The 27635-nt window shown below is 37.8% G+C and overlaps 3 protein-coding genes across 8 annotated transcripts; 2 read left to right on the top strand and 1 right to left on the bottom strand.

Moving 5' to 3' along the window:
- The first annotated feature begins 202 nt into the window (after positions 1–202).
- LOC148913906 (uncharacterized) lies at positions 203–12716 on the top strand. Of its 6 annotated transcripts, XM_089036845.1 has the most exons (22): positions 203–717; positions 820–893; positions 1049–1091; positions 1617–2101; positions 2445–2471; positions 2585–2836; positions 4245–4538; positions 5276–5382; positions 5505–5575; positions 5975–6120; positions 6861–7151; positions 7585–7739; positions 8049–8262; positions 8341–8451; positions 8732–8931; positions 9801–9923; positions 10041–10111; positions 10232–10272; positions 10810–10906; positions 10993–11092; positions 11497–11726; positions 11930–12716. In XM_089036845.1, the coding sequence occupies exons 1-21, from the start codon at positions 680–682 to the stop codon at positions 11707–11709; spliced, it is 3153 nt and encodes a 1050-aa protein (XP_088892971.1). In that variant the 5' UTR covers positions 203–679; the 3' UTR covers positions 11710–11726; positions 11930–12716. The 6 variants fall into 6 exon arrangements, with proteins under 6 accessions (XP_088892971.1, XP_088892975.1, XP_088892984.1 ...); XM_089036849.1 differs by having other exon boundaries at positions 203–713; positions 831–893; positions 11497–12716; XM_089036858.1 differs by having other exon boundaries at positions 203–713; positions 11497–12716.
- Positions 12717–13274: 558 nt separating this feature from the next.
- Positions 13275–25261, top strand: LOC116295098 (uncharacterized). Its single transcript, XM_031702823.2, has 20 exons — positions 13275–13875; positions 14254–14281; positions 14725–15215; positions 15481–15507; positions 15755–16006; positions 16087–16377; positions 16655–16749; positions 17223–17287; positions 17379–17521; positions 18573–18872; positions 19419–19564; positions 19653–19863; positions 20542–20652; positions 21614–21798; positions 22179–22301; positions 22456–22526; positions 22616–22656; positions 22782–22878; positions 23317–23419; positions 24547–25261. The coding sequence occupies exons 1-20, from the start codon at positions 13782–13784 to the stop codon at positions 24550–24552; spliced, it is 2880 nt and encodes a 959-aa protein (XP_031558683.2). The 5' UTR covers positions 13275–13781; the 3' UTR covers positions 24553–25261.
- A 190-nt stretch (positions 25262–25451) lies between these two features.
- On the bottom strand, positions 25452–26904 carry LOC116295107 (ficolin-2-like). Its single transcript, XM_031702837.2, has 4 exons — positions 26594–26904; positions 26429–26517; positions 26064–26355; positions 25452–25877 (listed from the first exon to the last, which is right to left on the bottom strand). Exons 1-4 carry the CDS (start codon positions 26814–26816, stop codon positions 25621–25623), a joined length of 861 nt encoding a protein of 286 aa, XP_031558697.2. The 5' UTR covers positions 26817–26904; the 3' UTR covers positions 25452–25620.
- Between the last annotated feature and the right edge of the window lie 731 nt (positions 26905–27635).

Raw genomic sequence — 27635 nt, 5'->3', positions numbered from 1 at the left:
CCTTTGTATTCTCTGTATACGTTGGCTCTTTTGTTTTAAAGGCATCTTTCCACATCCCTCATTTATTTTGCTTAGTTTTGAGTTGGAATGATGTTTAAAAAAAGTGTAAAAGCCATTGGGGGGGGGGGGGGGGGGGGGAGTATTCACTTATCGAAGCCTAATAATTAAAGAAATTGAAAGAAAAAGAACGATGGTGCATTTCAGGAAAATTGATAAAATCTGCTGAAAGCACTGATATTCATAGAAAGAATTTCAAATGACACATTTTAGTCATATTGGCCGTCCTGAAGCTCACTTATATTGACTCATTTTGTGGTTCGATGTTAATCCCTAATATGGTAATGTATTACTGATTTATTTCATTGATTGACAAATTTTGACTTGGCTTAACTTTTCATGATCAGTCGTAGAGGAAGTGCTTGAACGTTAATCTTATAAACCAAACTTTTGCCCACTTTTTCCCCCTCGTGTTTATTTATTTATTCCTCACAAATACCCTATAGGCCTACCAGGTTAATCATTGTTCTCCCTTTTCAGGCCCCGAATGTACATGTCATTTCCTTGGACATAATTTCTATTGTTTACAATAACGTTTGAGATGACACATAAATATGGATGACACTAAAACAAATAATTTCATTCTTAAGGGAAAGAGATTTGGACAGTTAGAGTAGATCTCATGCAGTGGAAGGCGGTGAAAACAAAAGCAAAACGTAGGTGTGTTCCCTAAGTGGCAGTTACATTTTTATTTTTCATTACTTTTAGTTTTACTAAGATTCTAGTCCTACATACTTCTGTTTTTAAACTCTGTATGTATAGTATATTTTCAGTTCCAGACATGAAAGAATTGCTTTGGTTGATACTGCCCTTTGTGACGTTGACTGGATCCGGAAGTAGGTTAACACAATTTTCTTCCTTCTAATTCTGTATTTACTGGCAACATGAGCTTAAAAACCACGAATCAATAAAATAGTGGTGTTTTCCTATACTGCCATGATGTATTCAATACTTCACATCTTGTAATTTACATAGTTTATTTTTCTTACAGCAGTAGCAGCAGCAGCAGCAGGCACAAATGTCACAAACACAAGGTAATAACGGTAATTGTTATATAGCTACGAAATTTTCCAATATAACGAACAATCTCGATCATTGGTTGAAAGATGAACGCGTGACACTAGCTAAATCTAAATGTATCCCGGCCGGGAAAAAAGTTGAGCTTACCTCGTGAAACATCGATTTTCTCGGGAAAACAAAACTAGCTATTTCCCTCGCGACCAGACATTAAGTGTATATTAATGGATTTTTTGTTGTCAACCTTGTGTGAAATTATTTCATTGCAATGTAATTGTATATGACTAGGTCACGCGATAAAACTTGGTTTTGGATTTCTTTCTTTCTTTCCTTTTCTCTTTCGTTTTCTTTTTTCTTTTGGATAAAATTGACCCGAAAATTGTCTACTACTTACCAACGATTCCGGAATAATTAATGATCTACATTTAAGCCTAAAAACGCATTAACATTACGCACAAAGAAGAAGAAGAAAAAAACAGCAACCCATTCGTGCAAAAAGAAATCGCAACTGACAATTCTAATTCGCCTTTAATACGTTTTAGGTGTGTTCCAGCTTACTCAAAAATCAATGCAAGTTTTTTAGATGAAAAGTGTCGCGCCTATGTGTATCCTAAAGATGGCATCTGTAAAGATATCGTCGTAGAGAATAGGCTCGTGTTTGGGAATGAATCGTTTATTCGATGGAAAAATAAGTCTCTGAATAAGATTATGTACGGCAAATACGCAATGGAAACATCTTATACGTTTATGGTTGCAAAAGCTTGTGTAGAGGCAATAGCCGATTCTTACTGTCGATGGGTATTCCCAAAGTGTGACCAAACCTCGGATCGGCCTTTACCAAAACCTCTTTGCCGAGAAACGTGTGAACATACTCATAAGACTTGTCCAAAAGAAATGGATCTGTTAATAGTGTACAATACAAAGGATAAATATGGTCGTTCTCAATGGCATATTTTGAACTGCAGTAATGCACCTTTGAGAAATGGCGGAGACATCCCAGAATGCTATTACAGCCGACACCTAAACAGTAAGTATAATCACTTGCATGCTTAAAGTGCCTATCATAGTGATAGGCACTTTAACATTGAAACTATTTTCCAACAGCGTCGGGCATTTTTTTAACATACCTATTTCAAAAAATTAAGTTCGTCACCTTATAAAAAACATAGATGAGATGGACAAGGGATATGGGTGGATAAGATATACATGTATCAAGCATGCTACAGTTTATATCAAAAGCTTTACTGCTTATTTGATATATAGTGTTTCACATAATCCTGAGTGATCTCCGCTTTCCATGTCCATCTTTGGACGGCGTGCCTTTATCGTGAAGTATATACTTACAGTGTACCTATAACATTTTCCTCCAGATGAAACGGACAAGCTGCAAGGAAATGGTAAGTCTTAGTTTGAGCAATATTTAAATTATTTATCCAGAACTATAATTGATGATCCCATTACTGAGAAAAATAGAGGTAAATTTGCTAATAAAATATTAATATTTCTATAGTTTGTTACTATGGCAACGGCCTGGGTTACCGTGGTAACGTAAGCGTAACAAGGTCAGGTCACGTGTGCCAATCCTGGTCATCTCAGTGTCCTCATCGTCACGATCATCCTTTGTCTGAGTATCCAGAGCTGGTCAATGCGTCCAACTGGTGTCGTAACCCTGGAGGTCAAGGACCTCATGGACCTTGGTGCTACACCACTAATAGTAGTATAAGATGGGAGTTATGTGATGTAGAGAAATGCCCTCCTCCAGGTAATCAACACCACTAATAGTAGTATAAGATGGGAGTACTGTGATGTAGAGAAATGCCCTCCTCCAGGTAATCAGCACTACTAATAGTAGTGTAAAATGGGAGTACTGTGATGTAGAGAAATGTCCTCCTCCAGGTAATCAACACCACTAATAGTAGTGTAACATGGGAGTACTGTGATGTAGAGAAATGCTCTCCTCCAGCTAATCAACACCACTAATAGTAGTATAAGATGGGAGTACTGTGATGTAGAGAAATGTCCTCCTCCAGGTAATCAACACCACTAATAGTAGTGTAACATGGGAGTACTGTGATGTAGAGAAATGCCCTCCTCCAGCTAATCAACACCACTAATAGTAGTATAAGATGGGAGTACTGTGATGTAGAGAAATGTCCTCCTCCAGGTAATCAACACCACTAATAGTAGTTTAACATGGGAGTACTGTGATGTAGAGAAATGCCCTCCTCCAGCTAATCAACACCACTAATAGTAGTATAAGATAGGAGAACTGTGATGTAGAGAAATGCCCTCCTCCATGTAAACAACACCACTAATAGTAGTATAAGATAGGAGTACTGTGATGTAGAGAAATGCCCTCCTCCATGTAAACAACGCCACTAATAGTAGTATAAGATGGGAGTACTGTGATGTAGAGAAATGCCCTCCTCCAGGTAATCCACACTACTAATAGTAGTATAAGATGGGAGTACTGTGATGTAGAGAAATGCCCTCCTCCAGGTAATCAACACTACTAATAGTAGTATAAGATGGGAGTAATGTGATGTAGAGAAATGCCCTCCTCCAGGTAATCAACACCACTAATAGTAGTATAAGATGGAAGTACTGTGATGTAGAGAAATACCCTCCTCCAGGTAAACAACACCACTAATAGTAGTATAAGATAGGAGTACTGTGATGTAGAGAAATGTCCTCCTCCAGCAGGTTATCAATATGGCACTAATCTTATACGTTACTGCACCATTCTTGTTTTGTATTTTTTACCGCTGTACTCGAAGTTGAGCCCGTCAGTTAAACCGCTGCTTGACCGTCGGTGACTGTCGGTGACTGGGCTACAGTTTTTGCAGAGCGAGAACTGACGGGCTCAAGCTCGAGCTTATCTTGTACAGTGGTAAATAATATTAAACAGGAAGAAGATGACGGAGCATGAAAGATAAGTGCTACAAAAGACAAGCGGTCCTCGTCTGTTCTCTATGGGGTAGTCAAGACTTTTAGCAGTGGCGAATCTTAGGGAAGTTTAGGGTATTATGGCCCCTACCTTTTATCAAGGCCGTAGATTGGAAGCAATCTTGTTTCAAAATGTACACCTTTTGAACACATTTTCAAGGTGTAGACCCTGGCGGTCAAAGGACGTAAGATGCATTAAATGGTTTTTGGTTTGTGTATTTCAGTTCCAACTAAAGCTCCTATGATCCTAGAAGCTTATTCTTCAGATCCATACACAATATTTATATCATGGAACAAAGTTCCTTTCTCATTTATGCACGGTGAGCCGCGCGGATTTCGTATCATCGTTGGTCAACTTAATCAAGAGGTAATAATGATCAATACAACGGGTCCAAACACTACAGCTTTTGAATTCAACAATCTCGAGGCCTGGACAAACTATAGTATATCAATACTGGCTTTCAATGATGCTGGGGATGGACCTTACAGTCGTGTTTATGTGAAGACGATGCCTGAAAGTAAGTCGCAGAAGGGTACCCTGTGTTTCTTGACCATCTGCATGCATGGGTCCGGTTGTACAAAGAGTGAATAGTGCGCGCTATCCAATGGGCCTTATTCACGCGGCAGCCATGTTGGATTGAACACAAGATTCCACCACGCGTAGCCTCAAATTAAAGCGTTGAGAATTAACTTATGCTGGGGAAACAAAGATTTTACTTTCATGAGAATAAACATGGCTGCCGTGTGATATAGGCCCATAGAGAAATCCTTATCCTGTGGATAAGTCAATGGCTATCTACTGGATAACCATGATTTATTTATCGGATAGCGCTATTCACCTTTTGTACAACCAGGCACTGCTGTTTTCGAATTGTACAAGTAACCAATAGAAAATGCATCCAACATATTTACGATAATCAATCCTTTGTGCCATTATCGAACTCAAATATTTTGAAGTCCTTATTTGTATGGAAGCATTGTTAGGGGTCAGTAAATCATGCAGGCAAAAAGGGAGGGCATTAATTGTATTTACGGTTCAGTCTAAAGTTCTGCCGCCCAAGAGGACTGAAAAAACAATAAATGGGCAGGTTCGCAATATTTTTTGTTAGAGCTGACAGGAAGGGTTGTTGGTTTCTCTATGGTAGTCCATGTAGATTTCTTTAGCCTCTTACCCCCCGCTCCCCCTCCTCATCCACATTAAGATAATATTAATTATTTTTTATTTTTATAAAAATCCATTTTTTCCTCTATATAGAAATCGTCGCAGTTAGATATGCATTGACCGTGAAACGAAATTTAACCAAGTATGTTCGGCTAAGAGACAATGTGACGACATTTGAGGAGGCTGCATTCAAGAAGATGGTAATAGCACAAGCACACTCTCCAGGAATCGAAATCCTTAAAGATTATATAATATAATTTGTTTTAAGAAAGTCTAATTTATTTAAATTATAATCATGACTCCTGCTTTTAACGTTGCTCAGATTTGGAAATTATTCCGTGATGATAAGCCAAGTGGGTACCACATCTACCAAATAAGATTCTTAAATTTCACGTAAGTATATATATATAGCAGTTATAATGAACATGGGATCGTCTTTGCTGTTCAAGCTAGTTAGGCTAGCTAGCACTTACTAGCGATGGCTACCAAATCTCTGTCCCATATGCCATGAGGAGAGGGGATACCAGAGAACGTGGAGAAAACCCTTCGAAATTCGTGAAAGAACAAACATTAAACCCACAATGGCTAAAACGTAAATTAAAACTTCTCCAAGTGTTAATAGCAATTTCTCGCGTTAAATGCGCTACAAATTGCTGGTTATATTAATATATATTGCACATGGGGCTCCTGCCTTTTGTACCAATTGTCTTACTAGATTTCCAAAACTAATAAAACGCTGTACTCCTTTAAGTATATTCTTCTAAATCTGGCATAATTTCATTTGTTATAAAGTAACAGCAGTTATGAATTGGAGTTTGACATCACAGCTGGATTAAGTGAACGGCCATCTTGGTCTGCTGCACAAGACATAACAGGACGTATTTTAAGAAGTTTTGCTATAGCTCAAGCATTTGAAGTGCATTCTCTTCTTGTTAAAGGTCAGTACTACTTGCTCTACAGAGGTTATGCACGACCACGCGCCGGCGGTCATGTTAGGTGAAGAGCAATATAATCCATGTTTACTATGCGCTATAACATAACAATAATAATCACAGAATAACTAAAGATAACTAAAAATCAAAATAGTTTTTAAACAGTTGAGTCTTAAGTTGAGACTTGAATAGACTTCCTCTGCTTGAACGTAATGTTGTCCCATTTCAGACCATGTGTCATTCCCTTGAGAATGAGATCCTTTATCTGTCTGTCTGTTTGTCTGTTTTTGGTTATAGTTTCTCGATTTGCTGCTTTTTGGGGGGGGGGGGGGTTGTTTTGTTTTCTATGTTGGCCCTTTTATGTTATCTTCGTAAATGAGCATAAAGATAAAAATACATGTCATGCTGTTTTAATATACTGAAAATCGGCGAGGTGTATAACAGGTAAAAAGTAGGCCCAAGCACGGATCTCTGGGGTACACCACAGTTTAGACTCTTTGTAGGTGATGACGCACCATCGATGTTGACAAACTGACGACGGTCAGAGAGATAAGATTTGAGCCAAGCCTCCCAATGATACCAAATTTGAAGAACCTTTCCATTTATTCATTCCTTCCTGCCTTTCTTTCTTCCTTCCTTCCTTCCTTCCTTCCTTCCTTCCTTCCTTCCTTCCTTCCTTCCTTCCTTCCTTTCTCCCTTCCGATCCTTCATTCATTTTTATCATTTTTTATAACAACTCTTGAAAGGTTCTCCGCCACCTCCAGCTAATCTGAGTAGCACTCACGTGAAAATGACGACAGTGACACTTCATTGGCTAACTCCCTTGTATAATGAACCATATGGAATCACTAACTACGCTGTACAGTACAAGAAGGCACACACAGACATGGAGTATTACGTTGCTGTTACAGTAAATTCAAATATTACAAAAGTAAACGTCACCAGTCTAGACTCAACTACAAAATACCTGATGCGTGTAAAGTCTGTTAATGATTATGGGTCTGAGGTAACTGAACCAATAGAGATTAATACTCTAGGTAAGTGTCAACTTTACGCTTTTTTATTTTATTACTAATAACACGTGAGGGTATTTTGGTTCAGTGAAGCTTTCTTCAAATTCAAAAAGATCTAGACTTGAGAATTCATTTATTCTGTACTCGGTCTGTAGCGAGATTCTTTGTGAAATTCCCCTCGAGGGATTTCCTTGATTTATATATGATTTCAAAATAAAATAAACTCCTAAAGTTTGTCTGTCTTTCCTCTTATTTGTCTGTCTGTCTGTCTGTCTGTTTTTGGTTAGTTTCACGATGTGTTGCCTTTTGTTTGGGTTTTTTGTTTTGTTTTATATATTGGCCCTTTTATGTTATCTACGTAAATGAATATTAGCAACAACAAAAAAGAAAAAGAAAGTTTGATCCTGATATTTTTACCTGCCATGCTTTTCATAGTTTAGTTTATTTTTTTCTTAAGCTCCGAAAGCCATTATCCCCGAACCCCCATTACTGGTCATTGCTTTAACTTCCGCAACACTTCTGAGTCTAATGATCGGGACTGGGCTTGCGTTTTGGAGATGGTGGTATAAGAAGCGCAAAGAAACCAAGGTACTGAAAGACACACTCGAAAAGGTAAGTGTAACATCCTATGTATTTTAATTTCTTATCTCGTATCCTCCAACCAGACCACCCCTTCTCCACAAAAGCACACATCCAACTACAACCTCTAAAGTTTACATTGTATTATCATCGAATTCTTGTCTGCTAGGCATATATTTATTGTTAGAATTCATTACGGTTATAGAGGCAATAAACAAACCGGCTTTATACCTGATGCTGAAGAAAGTACTTTCCTAAACCTCGGTCTTTTTTCTTCGCGTGTGACTTTTTATTATAATTTCCTTGATTGTACTGTTTTCTCACCACTACACGTTTTCGTAGCTTCGAGACAATCCATATGAATCAGCTGTGGACTGGTTTGGTGTTCTTAAGATCAAGATCACTAAGCAATGGTGGGAGATACCACGTGATGACTTGACACTCGACAAACATCTTGGGTCGGGAGCCTTTGGTGTCGTAATAAAAGGATACTTGACGAAAAGAGAGGAAGGGAATAACGAACGACGTATCGCCTGTGCCATTAAGATGTTAAAAGGTAAAGCTGAGTGAAAGGATCCTTAAGCAATTGTAAGTTTGAAAAAATGTGAATTTTGAATTCTTTTTGTTATGTCAGACAATCCAACAGAGCAAGAGTTGCGTGACCTGTGTAACGAAATCAACATCATGTCATCTGTTGGTGATCATCCAAACCTCGTCAGTTTGATTGGGGCGTGTACCATAAATGGTATGTACGTACCATGCGTATTAAAAACTAACATACCACGAAGATGGAATTTTTTCAGCACTGCATATAATATCAGGCACATTGACCGACTCGTCAAAATTAACGTATGGGAAATGAAACCTTCAGTATAATGGCTTAGTAATGGACTAAAAGTAGAGCCTGAGGGATTGGACTCGAAAATTTAGTTGGTTTTCGCAAAGTAGGGCAGCATAAAATCCGCTCTCTAGCCCCTCCTTCTTAGCGGTCCCAGCCTTGTATGTTTTCCCATATTTTTATTCAGGTCCACCATTGTTGGTGATCAAGTTCGCACCAAATGGTTGTCTCCATGACTACTTAAAAGACAGTCGGCCTTTACCTGATTATCAAAACACAGGTTACATGAGGTCAGGTCAAATGAGAGCAGAAGAAATATCCGAGAAAGAGAGGATGAAGTTTGCTTATGACATTGCGCAGGGGATGGCACACTTGGCGAGAAACAGGGTAAGTACTTTAAAACAATACCAAATATCCAGAGTACCCAGAAGTCTTCATGGCACTACCCACTAGATCGAACTTATACAAGCTTATAAGCAGCCGACTGAAAGATAGGAAAGGAGATCGATATTGCTTATATGACTGATAACGTCTGATCGAACTCATACAAGCTTATAAGCAACCGACTGGGAATAAATCTTTTTTCACTAAGATGATCGCCTTACTGTAGAAGATTTAAATCTAATAAAAGATGGATTGAAAAAAAGAAAAAATCTTATGTGGATAAGATGGGATTCGAATGATAATGATTTAATGATAATGATAATGATTTATGAATTTATAAAGCGCCCTTTCTATGTGAATATAATCAAAGGCGCTTTACATTGAGGAGTGAATGACAGATTGCTTTTATGCAATTTACAAGCATGAGAGATGGTTAGTATGAAGTTTAGGCACTGAGGGTGGTCACTGCCAGGGTTTCTTTACGTCCTCAGTGGTTCTTTTACGTCCCTCCTATGTTGGTTAGTAATGATGAGTGTGGAGAGACGGGACCGCCATTTAAAGTGGTCATCCGAGCCACTTGAAAGTCTAACCATTTGCAGATGTAATTACAAAGGCAGCACTTACTCCTCAGTTATTTTAAGACCCTGAGTGTTGGTCCGGCCGGGAATCGAACCACGACCTTCCGCACGAAAGTCCGATGCTCAATCAACTGAGCCTACCGGTTTGCGGATAACCCACCAAAAGAAATTCAAAAAATGCGATTCCACTGTGCCATACCCCCGAGACATCCGCATAATAATCATTAACAAAATGCTCACGTGTAAACATTCTTATACGAGGTCATATGACACCCTTTTTTTTTGAAATCTTAGTTTGTACACAGAGATCTTGCAGCTCGGAACGTTTTACTTGGCAAAAACATGGTGGCTATGATTTCTGACTTTGGTTTGTCACGTGATATCTATGAAAGCGGAGCCTATGAGAACACTGCAGGGGTAAGTCAATGTGATTATCCAAAAATATTTTTCGATTTAAAATGTCTTTCCAATCTTCTTGAAAACTTTTTCTAATAAAAAATTGTGGTCCGGATCTTCATGCTAATATAATTCCAGGGTTTTCTTCCTGTTCGCTGGATGGCTCTGGAATCTCTACAGGATTACACTTACACCAGCAAGTCAGACGTGTATGAAAGATGTTTTTTCTTAAATATTTTTTTAATGAATTTCATGAATGATTTTTACTCTAACCTGAAGAGGACTTTAATTTGGAAATATTGATATTATTCTTTTGGTTTTTCTCTCAGATGGTCTTATGGAGTTGTGTTGTGGGAGATTCAAAGTGATGGTACGTTTCTTCCTGATCAGCTAGAATCATTTTTTTTCCTTTTGCCAGCGACCTATCAGTTGCATGGCTTATGCTTTTCTTCTCCTTAGCAGCGTAAAGTTAAGCTAAAAAGCTAGCGCAGTATTAAGCAGGATAGATTTTAAAGTTCTCTATTGGAAATCAAATCCATGGGATGAATCCGCGCATGAGTATCATATCGATAATAATGAAAATCTAAAATAATTTTTATGATTGAATACATTTTAGCAGACCTCCTCGGCTCGTGCGTAATGTTTTCCAATTTTAGACCACGTGTCATTCCATTGAGGATAAGATTCTTTACCTAGTTGTATGTGCAACCGAGCGCAAACCTTAAACAAAGAAATGATACTCTAGGGAATGACACGGGGTCTGAAATGGGACAACATTACGCCCGAGCCGAGGAGGTCTATAACTACAACGTAGATTTGACGTATTTTGCACATGTTACCATTTGTCTGCACATCGATTTGTCCATGATTTGGTTAAAGTGTTCTATGTGTTCCCGTTAACTCTTAGGTCTACTGCCCTATGCTGGGATGTCTGGTTCTGAAGTTGTTGAACGACTACGACAAGGACAACGACTAGAAAGACCTAGCAATACATCACGTGACATGTAAGCCTTAACAATCACTCATGAACAACGGGAGATTTAACCATTATAACACTGACACTTATGTTTGGAATATTACATCCATACAGGTATGAAATGATGTGGCAGTGCTGGAACCCAGATCCCGACCAAAGACCAACATTTGCTGATCTGGTCTATAAAATTGGTGGTCTGATTAATCTAAGTTTGGTAAGTGACGCATCTGATGAATATTTCATTTTGAGTTTTCCTTTAAATCATATTATACAGCTAGCATTCTTTTGTCATGAAAAACCACAAATATAGATCTGAGATTGAGTCATTTCTTCTTTCTTTTGTTTGTGTGCTCCGTTGATTGCCGTTCACTTGCTTATCTGTATATTCTATAAAACGTGTACGATAATAAGCAATAGGACGTGGACCCAACCCCAGCTAGGTCAAATCCTACCAATCCTTCATGCACTCCAAAAATATAATATATAAAATAAACAAACCAACAAACGAAAACCTTCAAATTTTGTCGAACCTTAAAACAACCTCAGGAGAGGTCAGGACAGGAAAAGGAAAATGTAATTGATCCGCGTATTATTTGAATTTTTCGTTCGTTTTCTTAGGATTACGAAGGAAAAGTACATATCCATCTTAGCAACACTCGAAATCACGATGGTAACCACTCCCTGGATCTCGTGGCCACCTCTCCCAATGCATCAACCACTGAAGTCGAGCACAAAATGCAGGAACCCCGTTATGGAAAGGTCTTTCCTGAATTCAAAGACGCTGGACAAATGATGAATAATTTGGCGATGGCTGGTGAATTTGAGATGTGAATCAATATATCAATCAGGCATGCTAAAAATGTATTGTGTGTTTGCATTTAACAGTTGGATTCCCCTTACTGGTGGAGGTCCGGAATTAGATTATTATGGTCTTTGATTTTTGCGTAGATATGTGATAATCAAGGTTAATTTTGACGTCAACAAAACGTTTTTGTTCAGTGGAAAAAATAGATTTAGCTTTTTTCTCACTCTTGGCTATGTTTATCAATAGCTAATAGACTTGAAAATTATGCCATTTACTGAAAAACAACACAACAGAAACAGTGGCAGTAACTGGCAACAGCATCAGCAACGACAGCATCAACAACAGCAACAACAACAACACTGAAGCAGTAGCAGCAACAACAGAGCAACAACAACAACAACGAAACAACAGCAGCAGCAACAACAACAACAATAGCAGCCGTAATAATAAATAACAACAGCAACAACAACAAAGCAATACCAGCAACAGCAACAACAAGAACAAAGCAACAACGTACAGCAGCAGCAACAGCAACTTTAATAAGAGCATCAATAACCACAGCTGAAACAAGAACAGCAACCACAATAACACAACAGAAAAGATGGCTATTATTTAAAAAAATCAAAAAGGGATGATTAGAAAACAATTTAAAAATCTAGATCTAAAACTCTGTTGACATGAAAATATAAAACTCCTTTTTTAAAGGGAACGTTAGTGTTCTACAGCCTTTCTAGCATCATTAACGCGATTTAAAACTAAACAATACCAGCTCTCTAATCGCGATCGACTCTCAACCAGCCAAATATCCACACCTTTCAATTATCAGTTATTTACTTGATAACCTACTACGAACGTTTCCACTATCATCCTACCTATCCACCTACGTACCTATAGCTTTATGACTTTATTTACCTCTTCCCACATATCTACCTACCTACCTACCTACCTACCTACCTACCTACCTACCTACCTACCTACCTTCCTACCTACCTACCTACCTACCTACCTACCTACCTACCTACCTACCTACCTACCTACCTACCTACCTACTTCCTTACTTTACCTTCCAATCTTTATAACCATATTTCTGTCTTCCCGCCTACCCACCTAATCACTTACTTACCTACCTACCTACTGACCTATACTACCTACCTCTTTAGAAACTTATCCTTCCAATTCATATTGCTATATTTCTGTCTTCCCACCTACCCACCTACTCACTTACCTATCTATCGACCTATACTACCTACCTTGCTTGGCATTTTAAAACCTTTTAACCAACTCATCACTTATAATCTTGAAAAATAGTATATCATAAAATTTGACAATTCTTTAAAACCTAACATTGGGCCATCTGAAATCTGGAAGCATGCATAAATAAACAAAGTATAAATAGAGCTATAGAAGGCTATTTTTACCGTTCTGTCTAAGCTGTCTGAAACAGTTCCCTTCATTATCAAACAGAAAGTTTCCTTATTTCTGTATATTGGCGAATACCGACTACGCCTGCGGATTGGAAATAACGAGGCGGTGAGCATAGATACGCCTTTGCTTATTTAGGGGGGGGGGGGGGTATCTATTAACAACATTGAAGATCCCCAAGGCGTGATAAATCTTCCGTTGAAAACAGAGGATGCATAGCAATTAAGCGGAAGGTGAGCAATTTCACACGCGCGGAAACGTAAGGTATACCGTCGCGACAAAGTAGATTTTGGTGCATATCGATCAATGCGTTTTCATGACATTTCATGTCTACGTGTCCTATAACACTTCGTGATTGACGTGCGCTTGTTATTTGGCCGGCAGAAAATACCGCAATGATGGGGAATTTCTGACTTACTGCCACAAAACAATTAGAATTTTTGATTGCTCGCGGTACATGAATACGTCAAATAATACCCATCATTGCTTAAATTATTCGGAACCGGTTTTTTTCTGCAAGTTATATCAAGACGTTTCGTTAACCAAGTGCGAAACTGAAAAACGCATGTCAGTGAACGTCTAAATAATTTGGTGCATGAATATTCAACGCTTTACACAATTCCTTCCTTGTGGATCAGATTTTGTCTCGACTCTTTACAGATAGAAGATTTGGGTCATGTTATCACTTTTGTTAATCACAGCGCTGAGAATCCGTGGCTCCTTCTACGGTCTGTTGTGGTTTTCAGTTCTGATATTCGTAACTCGTACAGGTTAGAGTAAAAGATTACTAAACCACATTTTACTTAACAGTCTTTATGATTACTAATAGGGATTGCAAAAAAGAAAAAACAAAAAAAACTTCCTTTTTAAGAGACAATAGGGCATTTAAACAAATGGAAGGCGTTGTTTGTGTTTCCCAGTTTACAGGCTAATTTGTCTTTCTTTTTTCCCCTTCAAATCGCGTAATTGTTATCCTTTTCCATGATTTAAAAGCGTTTTTTAGGAACCGTATATATTAGTAATGTACCAACAGAGAACACGAGAGAGACATTTATTTTGGACAATCTAGAAGGTTCTTTAATAATAAGAAAATAAAAGTTACCAGTAATAATTTGGGTATCTTATATAATTATTTGCATGCGTTGCAGATACAGACACCAATGAAAATTACTCAAGGTAATATTTAATGGATATTTTATTTAGCTTTTCGATTTATGTCTTTGCTACCAGTGTTTGGCTCTTTAATAGCCAGAACTGTTTTAAAATCGTGATCAAGGCTGGCTGGCAACTGTACAAATCAGAATATCTGTTTCCGTTTAATGTATCGATGGTTCGATATTAATCGTTGAGAATGACTCTTGTACTGGCCATGGAACACATACTTGCATAGACTATATATGACAGACTGAGCTTGCTCCTGGAGATGTTTATTGACTCATGAATAATTGGCATATATCGCGGAGGGCGTGGTCGGCCTCAAAGAGAAACGAGGGACAGAGGTATGATCCTTTGGCGATATTTTCCAAGAAGGATACTAGTACGACTGTTGCGGCACATACGAAGTTAAAAAATATATAACAACTTTTTAACATTTTTGATTTTTTCATCCTCCCTTTTAGTTGCACTCCCGCTTATCCAAAGATAAATGAAAGTTTGGTAAAGAATCACTGCCATCCGTTTTACATTAGGAATCCTGTTTTCTGCAAACCCGATGACATTAGCTTTAAACTGCTTTTTGCCAGTTTAGAAAAGCAAAGATACGTGGAAGAGGGTTTGGAGAACTTTATTACAGGCAAAAGACTACTAGAAGGAGATAAAAGACGTAATTTTCGTGTGAATCCATCTTGTCTTCAAGTATACAAGGATGTTTTCTGTAAATGGTCTTTTCCAAAGTGCGTCCTAACCGCCCAAAGACCCACCAAAAGATCAATCTGTCGAGAAACGTGTGAGGATATGTACAAGATATGTGACCGGGAGTATAAAATGTTACTTACCTTTAATGAGTGCAGCAAAGTTATCCGCTATCGTTGGAATCTTTTGAATTGTAGCACTCTTCAGTACAGGAACGCCGGAGACATCCGAGAATGCTACCACAGCAGGAGGCTAAACAGTAAGTCCAGTAATCATACTTTTTTCATTCTGGATAAAAATGGATCGATGACGTCGTTGTTATTGATGGTAATGATAATAATGATTGAACATCATAAAGTAACATTGTGATGAGTAATTTCCAACATTTTGGTATATCAATGGCGAGGCGCCCATGCGCAAGTTTATTTTTAGAAAATGCGGCGCAACCTGCTAAAACAAGAGGTCTTTTACAGTGAACTTTTTGCCGATTAATTTAATCTAATTGTTAATATTTTTTATGTCAGATGAAACGGACAAGCTGTATGCAAAAGGTAAGCCCTGTCAACGAAATATTTTAATTATACTGATCGATGAATAATTTACGTTGCTCTTTATCCATGATCTATACCTTAAACTAACGAATCTTGTGGCTAATGTTGTACCAAAGTCATGCCCTTCTTCTTCTATATCTTTTAATTCACTTCTCTTAGTCCAATTGTCGTCAAGTTTTCTCTCATGGTTTTGCTGACAGCGAAGCTTTGACTGAATACTAAAAGATCATAAATGTCACGTTTATAGATTGTTATTATGGTAGTGGAATGGGTTACCGTGGCAACGTGAGCGTAACAAGGTCAGGTCACGTGTGCCAGTCCTGGTCATCTCAGTGTCCTCATCGTCATGATCATCCTTTGTCTGAGTATCCAGAGCTGGTTAATGCGTCGAACTGGTGTCGTAACCCTGGAGGTCAAGGACCCCATGGACCTTGGTGCTACACCACTAATAGTAGTATGAGATGGGAGTACTGTGATGTAGAGAAATGCCCTCCTCCAGGTAATCAACACCACCAAATGCTGATAATGTATTATACTCGATACTATACTTAGCTCACTAACAAAATTATGCACTGGCAGCACCCACTCTTGCACCAGAAATCACAGAAGCCTATTCCATTGGTCCAAGCAAAGTCATCATAAAGTGGAGTCCAGTCCCTTTACCATTCATGCACGGTGAGCCCCGTGGATTTCGAATCAACGTGTTCCGTTTCCGCCAAGTGTTAAGGAACAATAGAACGGGTCCAAACACCACAACCTTTGAGTACAGAAACTTGCAGGCCTTGACAAACTACAGTATATCAGTACTGGCTTTCAATGATGCTGGGGATGGACCTTACAGTCGTGTTTATGTGAAGACGATGCCTCAAAGTGAGTTTACTTCCGTCAACCATTGATTCTAGATACTTGTATTTAACTATTCGTATGTCGGACTTTTTGTCATAAAATTTGAATTAAATACTATGAAAGACATAGAATTTACCCTAAGGGACTTTCGAGTAAAGACGATGTCGGAGACACAGGCAATTCATTGCTTTGGAACGCGGATCTTCGATCTGTTAAGTCGTCTTTCCCAGAAATTGGCCCATCTAAAGTAATAGTTAAGTATCATTCAAATATTAACCATTTAATTTTGTTATTGTCCTAGATTTTGTATCCGTCACATATCTAGTGACTCTGAGGCGAAAAGCTCTAAGTGTTGCATTAAAAGAGCATTTAATATTTTCCAAAGTCAAAAACATGGTATGTAATATTTCAGTATGGCTGGGGAAAATGCTTCTTAACTCTTGGTTTGGATTTGATCTGTGATTCGGTTTTCTGAGCTCTACATTTGTCTGTTTGCTCCGAGTTTGTTTTGATGCAAGTCTGATATTTCTAAATAGCTTAGTTCCCTTCTCATTCGATAAACACCCATTTTTTTTATTTGAGCACATAGGCTCATTTCTACAGGTGTATGCTATTGTAGTGCACAGTGTTACGTATGAGATTGAGTTGGGGAAGCAGGTCGACTGAAACCAATTAATTACACAATCCATTAAGTGGTCTTTTCCAGGAAGGAGGAGGTGACTCAAATGGTTTCCCTATTAAAATTCTGGTCTTTTCCAATCTTTGAAAAGGGAGTCGGTCTAATCTGATGAACGATTGGACACATTGATGTTTCAAGGCACCTTGAATTCCCGCTATAGCAAATTACTTTCCCTTCCTTTTTTCCATAGCTCTGGAAACTGTTTCAACATCCAAGTGGCTATAATATTTACAAAATCAAGATTACAGACTTTTGGTAAGTTAAGACTAGAGTAACTAGTTTTAATTTAATTTAATTTTTGCTCATAAGCCTTTCGTGTTTTCAAGGTATTTTATTTTGGTTTTAGGAAAGAAAAATTGAAGATAGAGCTAATGGTCACAGCAGAGCTTGAATATCTGCCTCCTTGGTCTGCTGTACAGGATATCACTGGACGTATCTTACGAGGAACAAGAGAGGGCAATAAGATAATTGAGTCATTTCTTCTCAAAGGTAAATGTGGCTAGCCTGACTAACACAAAGAATTAAAACCATAAAAGCTAGTATTACAGTTCTAATAGAAAAACCTTGGGCACCTAGAAATATTTCAAGAATGTCTCTTAAGGTAATTCCCTTATTTTGCACTGCGCATTTTCCTGCGCATGCATACTAAAAGCATGGAATTAACAAAGTTTAGTCATTTCTCTTTCGTAAACTAAATAAGGAACATGTTCAAAACCAATTTTAACTTCTTTCTCTTTTTTGGGTAGAGAAATTGCGATTTTTATCTGACTCGCCCAAGTCTTCACTCGGAAAAGTTTCAGTTTTCGACTATTTTGAGATGTTTTTTCAAGATAAATCAAAAACGAGAATGGTAATCCCCATTTCTTATCTCAGATTTTTGATAAATGCGATGCTCGTCATTATGTATCAAAATATGAAGGAAAGATCATTGGATAGATTTTGATATATTTTGATGAGAATAGTTGACATGTGCAATTTTTGGACGTTCGTAGAGGCGCACATACCTGCATTTTTCACTAATGGTTCAAGAATCATAGTCTTTCAATGACTTTGATGGATTTAATAGTATAGATTTTCTAGTAAACTTCGAGTTATAAGTACGTTTTGTTATATGAAAGTATAACTGTGAATAAAGGTTCTTGATTACAGCTTCCGGTTGCTACCTCATTTCACTATAAACCCCATAAATTGACATATTTGGAGAGCATCTAGCGAAAAAACGAGAATGGTGACCCCATCTTTTTATTGCAGTTTAAAAAAAGTCCATAACAGAATTAATATTCATGCAAAGTTTAAGGACAAAGTTGTTGGCAAAATTTCTTTCTAGGGAATTACCTTAACCCAATCAGAAGCGTTATTGTTATCTTTCTGTTATTTGTGGTTAGAAAATCGATTCTGATTGGACAAAGAACAATAGAACATTCCTGGAATATTCTAGGTGCCAACGGTTTTTCGATTCGCACTGTCTTTATAGATTCACAAGTCTTTATAGATGCAGCAAGTAGATGATTTTATTTGTATTATCTTTCTTCATTGTAAGGTCCGCCACCACCCCCAGATCATGTTAGAAACATCGATGTAAACAAGACGTCGGCGACTATTGCATGGACAGTACCGCTGTACCATAAACTATATAAAATTACTAACTTCTTAATACGGTACAAGAAAGCAGGTACAAACTTAGGTTATTACGATGCTGGTAGTGTGAACCCTGACAAGACCAAATTCACTGTCAAGAATCTAGACGCGGGAAAGAAATACCTGATGCAGGTGGTGTCTGTTAATGCTTATGGTTTTGATAAAGAAGCAAGTGAACCACTAGAGGTACAGCTCAAACGAGGTAAGAGATAAGTAAGTCTTCCTTTTGCCGCTTAGCCTGATATTTCTGCATCTCGCTATATTTGCGTTCCAATGCCTTAGCTTGGACGAAATGGTTTCGGATTTCAAAGCACGTTTCATTCCCCATAGTATCATTACTTTGTTTAATGATTGCGCATTGAGAAACCACATGGATACCACTCAGTACAATTCATATGCTCATACAAATAATCTAGTTCTCTTGTACACTTGGTTTAATGGGCAAAAATAATAAACCCAAGGTGTATAGACCTTTGTGCTAATCAAATGCAGAAAAGTGCTAAGCCTCCTAAAGACGCAATTAAACAATGGTTCATTAAACACATCTTTCGTTTTCACGCGCTCATAATTAGTATTATTTTCATGCACATATGATTAGTATTATTATTCAAAATGTGTATTTGCTGCTAGATCTAGACAGCGCGCCTTCTCAACTAGTTAGCTGGCGAGCCCCCAGCTATTTTGTAAACCTAATTTTTACTGTATGTACCTAATATTCTAATTAACTTCATTCATTTTACACTGATAGAGGTAACCAAGTCACCATCAATTTTGCCAATTCTTCTACCTTTTGTTGTTATAATCCTCCTGATAACTGGAAGTGGAGTTTTATTTGGAAGATGGTGGATTGAGAAGCAACTCAAAAATAAAGAAATACAGGACAAACTTCAAAAGGTAAGGTACAATTTTACACTTGATATCTCGAAACTCAAGTCCATTATTTTGAACCTTTACCTCTTCACATTTCAACCTGTATCTTTAGCTCAAGGAAAATCCACATGGTACAGCGGTGTGCTGGTTTGATCTTCTTAAAATCAAGATCACTAAGCAATGGTGGGAGATACCACGTGAAGAATTGGTACTTGACGAAAAGCTTGGATCAGGTGCCTTTGGTGTCGTGATGAAAGGGTATTTAAAGAGAAGAGAGGATAATGACTGTACACGCATGATATGTGCTGTCAAGATGCTAAAAGGTACTGATTTGGTGATAATTGGATTATTTTTCTCTCAGCAACAACACAAAGAAAAAATTGTATTTTTTCTCATGAAAGGAGGCAATATATTGTATCGCGATTCTCCAATATGTTTTTCTCTTAGCCGCCAATATTTACCCGTATTAGCGGCTAAAAGTCGCAATAAGTTATAAGGATAAAACATCAATTTATAAAAAGCTTTAAAACAAGATATATATACTGATCATGGCTGAGAGCATTCCCAAGAGATTTAAAAGACCTTGGCATGCCGGCCATCATGGTGCGGTTACCATTGGATGTTAATGAGAAATCTTTTGTTAAAGGACAACAATACGGCCGCGATGATTTCGCGTGCAATCGAAGAATCAGCTATCGATTGACCTAATCCACTGTTTTCCCATTTCAGACCAACTGTCATTCCCTAGAGTTTTTTGTTTGTTTAAAACGGTTGCACATTAGAGGACACATGAATATGGAAACAAAGAAAATTATTCTCAAGGTGGTGACACGTAGTCTGAAAAGGGCAAAACATTACGCCCAAGTAGATAGGCGCCCATTCATCTAGAGAGTTAAATTTTGTCCCCACATAAATAATTTATGACTGACGCCATAGTGAAATAGCGCAATTATCGTTATAACATATCCTCTTTAATCAATTGTCTTGCCTTGTCATATCAGACAATTCAACAGAGCAAGAATTGCGTGACCTGTGTAACGAAATCAACATCATGTCATCAGTTGGCGATCATCCTAACCTTGTCAGCTTGATTGGAGCGTGTACGATCGATGGTAGGTGTTACACTAGTTCTTCAAGCTCTTTTTAAAGAGTACTTTATTCCCAGTGAATACAGTGCATATGAATAGAGGCTTTGCACCATCACGTGATGGCAGCCATGACAGGAAGCGCAACAATAGATTCTCTTTCCTCAGAGAAACTAAATTATTTCTTATGTAAATTAGATTAGACCAGATTCGATTGTTCCTGCCTCCTGTCATGGCTGCCATCACGTGATGGTGCAAAGCCTCCAGTATAGATAATGAGATATGCAGTAGCCGAAAACTAACTCATTGCTGTCTACGAGAGCAGTCAGTAGTATATTCACTTGTACTACATTTGTCACGAACAACATCATGCCTGGAGTTGGTTGGTTATGCACAATTTTGATGTCATTGGAAACAACGTGGATGGCTGTAGCTTATACAACTGACGAAAAGGATTGTGGTATACCATCATTGTGCTAATTTTAAGTTTTATTTCCGGCACTGAGAATATTTTACTTTACTTTTACCTTGAAACAGTTAGTAGATTAATACAGGTTGAGAGATCTCATTTATAATGCGTTTTCAATTGTCTATTTGGCTATTACATATAATAACAAAGGATTTTTGTTTCAGAAATCGCATGCACATACACTTATTTCATCAAAATTAGTCACCTGAAAAGCTACAAAGCTGAGACCGACAAGGATTATGGGTAGATACATTTTACATGTTTTAACCGCTTGATAACTGTTGATGGACTTGAGAGTCTTCTACCAGTTACGAGTTCACCTCCTCTGAGCATCCTCAACTGCTGCAGTTTGTCACAAGCTTTACTTGTTGGATATGAAATATTTCCCATGATTCTCAGCGATCACAGCTTTCTAGGTTTTTGGTGACTAACTTTATTGAAATGAGTATATAAAGGGTTATTATCTTTCAGTCAAGATATTTTGATTTATAGGCCCTTCATACATGTCTATATTTTCAGGGCCCCCTCTGTTGGTACTGAATTTCGCCCCAAATGGGTGTCTTCTTGACTGCTTAAAAAACAGTCGCCCTGCACCTGAGTACATGGTTCCAGGTTACCGTAACCCAAACCCAATATCTGTAAGGCAGCGAATGAGCTTTGCATACCAGATTGCTCAGGGGATGGCGCACTTGGAGCAACATAGGGTAAGTAACTATGGGTTTGGGTTTATAAATACAGTAAAGAGACTAGAGCAAGTAACGCGGTACGACACACGTACAGACAACTTCGAATTCAAGATAAGTAGATATGTGACCTTTCAACCTACCCATAAACTTGCTATTGTTTGGGTGCATGTTATTCCATAGCCGACTTGTTGGTTGACGATAACAAAGCATCCTTCTTCACCTTTTCTTTTTTGATCAACCACCATGGCGACAGTTTCATTGTTATTTATATGTGGAGGATCTAGAGAGATTTTGTGTCATTTGGTTGGACTCCCAATAACTTGTAACGTCTCGTTCTTCAAATGAGCTTGCAGGTCAACCTCCAGCCATTAACCTCTGAATTGACTTATCATTTCCAGTGTGTTCACCGGGACTTGGGAGCTCGCAACATCTTGCTTGGTAAAAATATGGTTGCCATGGTTTCTGATTTTGGACTGTCACGTGACATTTATGAAACTGGAGTTTACGAGAACACTACAAAGGTGGGTTTCATGGAACATAATGGGAATAGTTCCCTATACTCACCACATTTCTCTTCCCCCCTCCCCCTCCCTCTCTCTCTGGCTCTCTCTCTTATATATGCCGTAGTCGTAATCATACTAAACTTTTTTAAAATACACCTGTTCGTTTTTAAAGGGTCTTCTTCCTGTTCGTTGGATGGCCCTTGAGTCTCTCCTAGATTACACCTACACCAGCAAGTCTGACGGGTAAGTAACACAAATTAAATCAAGTGAAGTTGGTCACTTGCACACACACATTCTCAGTTAGAATTATCCATATTTTTCTTCTTCTATAGTTGGTCATATGGAGTTGTGCTGTGGGAAATTGAATGCGGTGGTGAGTCAACTCGTATTTATTTCTAGTGAGATATCTCCCTCACCTTCCAACAACAAAGCGCCATACTTGGTGCTAGTAGTTGTTCCACCCTGTGTGTTTCACTATTTGTATTCATATTTTCATAGGTCTACTGCCGTATGCTGGGATGTCTGGTTCTGAAGTTATCCAACGACTACAACAAGGATACAGACTAGAGAGACCAAACAACACATCACGTGACATGTAAGCCTTAAGAACCATTCGTGAATACCGAGACATTAATTGATTATCATGGGTAATCAAATTGGGGGATTAATTACAGTCCTTTTGCCTCTGAGTCGGGTGCAATTTATAGACTCTGCATTACTTGTGATTAGAGTTTGCTGGGTCTCTCCAATGATTTTTTAAGATACTTTTTAAAGGTGTAGAGAAAGTTTTTCAGAATTTCCTTTCTCTATACATGACCTAATACACACTAAATTCGAGTTCGATGTGAGAGTTATCCTTGCCATGACGTTTCAGAGTTCGACGAAATTTTAAAATTTGCAATTGGTTTGCTGTTTTTGTTTCCAATTTCACGATATTAAACTGCATTTTTATTTGTTAGGAAGTAAGAAAATTGGAGATTAAAAGAAAAAACAAACCCCTAAACGTTGCCCGTATTGAATTACTATGCTTTAGATACGAGATCATGTGGCATTGCTGGAACCCAGATCCCGACCAAAGACCAACATTTGCTGATCTGGTCTACAAAATTGGTGGTCTGATAAATCTCGGTGCCGCAGTAAGTACACAGGCTATTTGAATTTTAAAACTATGAAAATGTAACTATCGTTCATAAGAGAATATTCAACAGTTATTGAATGAGTAAGATGACATCAAATGGTTTTTTTGTTAAACGTTATTTCCCGATGTCAAACAGTTTGCATTGATTTGGGACGGACTTCGATAATAATGTATCCAATCTCAGTATCCAGTTCGACAGATCAATAGGCTTTGTTTTTGCATGCATGATTACGCTACTATATCATCCAATCAAAACTGCATGTTTATGCCATAAATACGGATTCTCGATGGTCGATAATTCCAAAGTTCGATAATTGTTTTAAATAGTTCGACGAACTCCGACTAATATTTGTGTTTCGCTATTTCCTCTTGATTTCCTGCTCCGAAAGATTCGACTCACCCAACTGTTATTTGTAGACAAAAGCGATTTTATTCTTAATGCGCATGCCGGAACTGTGCGGTTTTCAGTCGTACCAAGTAATAATCAATCTCGTACCCAGAGCCTGCGTTTCTTCTGGCCTGCGGCGAAGAACGAGGGCTCTGGCATAATCCACATTTTGGCGCATGCGAAATTTTCGAAAAGTGATATTGACCGATCAAAATAATTAAAGTAGATACTAATCAAAGAAAAAAACAAAAAAACAAAACAAAAAACAAAACAAAACAAAACAAAACAAAACAAAAACAAACAAAAAAAAAACAAAAAAACAAAAAAAAAAAAACAAAAAACAAACAAACAAAAAAAAAAAAACAAAGTCAAAGTCAAAGTAAAGTTCATAGTAAAAATTTGAAATCGGGAAATTTTTTTAAAATTTTTGACAAGTCTTTGAACACATGCGCTGTTATACCGGAAGTCCAATAAATCCTGGTCTCAACATATGGATAATGCCAGAGCCCTCGTTCTTCGCCGTAGGCCAGAAGAAACGCACGCTCTGGGTAAGAGATTGAGTAATAATCTCCAATTGTTACCAAGGTAATCAGAATAAAATATCATTAGATTCTCCATGTACAATGTTCTTGAAACAACCTCTTTCCTCCTATCAGCTATGTCATTTGGCTGAAAGGGAATAGATCGTTGTATGATTACGTATGTCTAATAATGAGTCATGGTTTGTTTTTCTTTAGCTATAGGATACAATCACCTCGAAAACAGTGCACCTGTATACTTTGACGACCGATGCATCATGTCACCCATATAAGTATTCTTACAATATTTCCTGAGGTCTTCAGATGAAGGTGGGATACAATAAAGGTAACGTAAACATAATATAAGTTAGTTAAAGGTGTTAATAACAAAAGCATTAATATAAATGTGTAAGGATATCATAACAGTAATTATACTTAAGCACTCAAGTTAGTTAGGGTGCATCTAGGATTTTGATTTGGGGGATTACCTCGGAAACATTATCGTTACCAGAATCTGCGCAATTGTTAGCCAGCGGAGGGCAACGCGCCCCATTTTAAATCTTATTGATTCTGAAACAAATTTACATTCGACCACGGCAACACAGCAGTGGTTTATGTGTGTATCTTTTTCTCGCTTTTTAAATGTTAGAATAAATGGCATTTGTTATACGGATGTTGAATAATGTAATTTTTTTCTTTCATCATCGGGTTCTTTTTAGTTTAGTATGCTGAACCTGATTATTTTCAAATTTATTTCTTCCGCATTACTAGCTTGACTGATTATGATGTATGCACTTACAGAGTAAATTATATAATGCATTTGCACTGTCTTTTCATAATATTTATGAATAAGCCTGCGGTAATGCTTTACCATTTTTTGACGACCTGTCATACGTTGCGTTGCCTGGTTACATTAAAAAAGTTTTTTTTCAAATTTGTTTGTTTTTGTTTGTTTTATTATATTTCCCCCTTTTCCCCCTCATTTTAGCTTGTTTGCTTATTTTATCGTATTTTCTTTCCTTTTTTTCCTTATTTTTGTTTATTTGTTGGTTGGTTTTATTATATTCCTTTTTCTTTTTTCACCTTTTTGTCTTAAAACTAATTACTATTCAAACAACAAATACTGCTTTTAATGCTTCAATCTTTTATTTAGTAACTCCTCTTACTGTTAGCGATACTTATCCTTCAAGAATTGGATGGACGTTTTACATGAGTCAGGTGCTTACAATTCTCTATCCTGAGACTAATCTACTTTCTAATCTTGGTTATGTGTGGAAAGACGGTTATCTAGTCTTATAATGGTCTTATTTTTAACTCATCTCCCTTAAGTGAATAGCTATGACCTTTCCATTTGTACCATATGATACCTTGCCAAGGTTTCTTGTGCTTCCCGTGGAGGTACTGACCATTGAGGTTCGATCGAAAACAATTATCGTACCACCATGCCCCTTTGAATACAACGGCACAGTTGCGTCTCCCTGTGTCATTGTCATTATCTTTAGTGGAGAAAGCCATACCTCGCTGAAAAGACATCGAATCACCTGAATTACCTGACAAAAAGTAAAATTATTGTGATTTTTTTTATGGCTGCATGCATACAATAAAAAGATAATATATATGTTTATCGCAAAAAAGGCTTTAGATAAATTTCACGAACATTCCGGAAAGCAACTGATTAAGTGCACAAATAGTTTGCGCAATTTTCTTTTTTCTTTTTCCTATCTGGTTTTAATTACCTGTGTAAGTTCCAAGACTCAAGCTGTACTTGCTTCCTCCACTCGACACGGCAAAGAAGTCGTACTCAGCATACGCACGTGCGCCACTGGTGTCCTCAAGATCCACACGAAGACGGTTACGAGTCTGATGGGTCAGTCGATAGATTTTCTCAAGTCCCAACCAGAACTCTCCTTTCAGGTCACCGAAGCCATTTTTGTAGTCAGTCCACCCGCGATAGAAATCAACAGATCCGTCTTTTCGTCTTTGAAAGACTGTCCATCCACCGCCATTAGTCTTTTGGTCGCAGTAAACCTGGATAAACGAATTCGAATTAAGCTACTTAGCTTCGTCTTTAAAACAATGTTAACATAATCGTTTTAATTACCTTAAAAGGCCCTTTGCTGTCTGGTTTGATTGTGTAAACCCCACTTTTGCTTCCATTACACTTGAGGACCTCAGCACAGTTCTTGGGCACTAAATATTAAAATGAGAATTACACATTAAAATAATGGATAAAAAGACCCGGTAAATCACTCTTTTAAGAACTTACTCTTGGGACAAGAAAGGCCGTTTTCGGCCGAGCCAACTGCTTTAATAAGTCGATCCAACTTCTTGTCTAACATCTTCATCAAGCCAAACATCTTTTTGGAATTGGGGACAACAACGTTTACGGTAACATCCCCACCTTTTTTGATCTTGGCTACTTGTGTTCCTTCAGCAATTAGAAGGAACTGCAAGCCAAATAGAATTAACGAAAGACTCAAGACTTTCATTTTAAGCCGGTTTCTTTTGGTAGTAATCTGGAGCACAGCTAGCAGAGTAGGTTCTCAATCAGAATAAAATCAAACATCCGAATTAAAGAGGAAAGAGGAAAAAATCTTAACAAGAATTTTTACTTGTTTCCAATAAAAGACAATTTTCAGTTTATTTGCATAGAACCATTTGTCAATGAAGGAGGGGTAGACTGGTCCAAATGAGAACACCAAATTGAAAGAAGAATAGTGGCTGATCGAAGTTTTTCTGCCTAGCAAATATGTCCATAGTTTTGTGGTATATAATTTATATTTGAGGTATATAATTTTGTTCTTATCCTCCAAGTGACAAAAGCAATTTAAGATTTCGGCCTCGGGTGCATTAGATTGTTTTAGTAAACACAACGTGACGTAAAAGAGGACGGCAGCTCGCTGACGCGAATTGCTTTCAAAACGGCCAGTTAACTTCGCGAAGCCACATTCAGGACGTCAGTTCGCCTGTTTTAACGTCCTATTCAGGATGTTGCGCGCTGTGCACCACTTTCTCTTTCACTTTGCGTTGTGTTTGCTAAGTCAGTCTATTAGACTCACGACGAATTTTCAAATCAGGGGCTGAACAAAAACAGTTATGGAGTAAAAGGGTAACGTAACACTGGAGTACAATCATTATGACTGATAAATGAAGGTTCCTGTCATCTTTGTAAACTTAGCTTTAAAACTTATTGATGAGAAGAGTGTTTATAGTCCATTGACCCCTGACGAGCACTTCGTAGCTAAGAAGGTTAATTTATTGTTAATTAATTTTATATTTATAGTATGGTTGTCTCAGAACAGGAATTT

This window comes from Actinia tenebrosa, unplaced genomic scaffold (assembly GCF_029948245.1).
Source record: "Actinia tenebrosa isolate PJP-AT-01 unplaced genomic scaffold, QUT_ActTen_1.0 PGA_scaffold0__85_contigs__length_37466705, whole genome shotgun sequence".
NCBI lineage: Eukaryota > Metazoa > Cnidaria > Anthozoa > Actiniaria > Actiniidae > Actinia > Actinia tenebrosa.
The sequence above is the reverse complement of the archived record's forward strand: the minus strand, read 5'-3'. Positions and strand labels throughout refer to the sequence as shown.

What these genes read in the sequence shown, in the direction of transcription:
- LOC116295107 (XM_031702837.2), bottom strand. Translation starts at nt 26,816, where the DNA reads ATGAAAGTCTTGAGTCTTTCGTTAATTCTATTTGGCTTGCAGTTCCTT. An exon ending in ACAGCAAAGGGCCTTTTAAG is followed by an intron (nt 26,356 to 26,428) that starts GTAATTAAAACG and finishes TCGTTTATCCAG; the next exon opens with GTTTACTGCGACCAAAAGAC. An exon ending in GAGTCTTGGAACTTACACAG is followed by an intron (nt 25,878 to 26,063) that starts GTAATTAAAACC and finishes ACTTTTTGTCAG; the next exon opens with GTAATTCAGGTGATTCGATG.
- LOC116295098 (XM_031702823.2), top strand. Translation starts at nt 13,782, where the DNA reads ATGTTATCACTTTTGTTAATCACAGCGCTGAGAATCCGTGGCTCCTTC. An exon ending in TGAGTCATTTCTTCTCAAAG is followed by an intron (nt 17,522 to 18,572) that starts GTAAATGTGGCT and finishes CTTCATTGTAAG; the next exon opens with GTCCGCCACCACCCCCAGAT. An exon ending in CGCACTTGGAGCAACATAGG is followed by an intron (nt 21,799 to 22,178) that starts GTAAGTAACTAT and finishes TATCATTTCCAG; the next exon opens with TGTGTTCACCGGGACTTGGG.
- LOC148913906 (XM_089036845.1), top strand. Translation starts at nt 680, where the DNA reads ATGCAGTGGAAGGCGGTGAAAACAAAAGCAAAACGTAG. An exon ending in ACAAATGTCACAAACACAAG is followed by an intron (nt 1,092 to 1,616) that starts GTAATAACGGTA and finishes AATACGTTTTAG; the next exon opens with GTGTGTTCCAGCTTACTCAA. An exon ending in TGTGAAGACGATGCCTGAAA is followed by an intron (nt 4,539 to 5,275) that starts GTAAGTCGCAGA and finishes TCCTCTATATAG; the next exon opens with AAATCGTCGCAGTTAGATAT.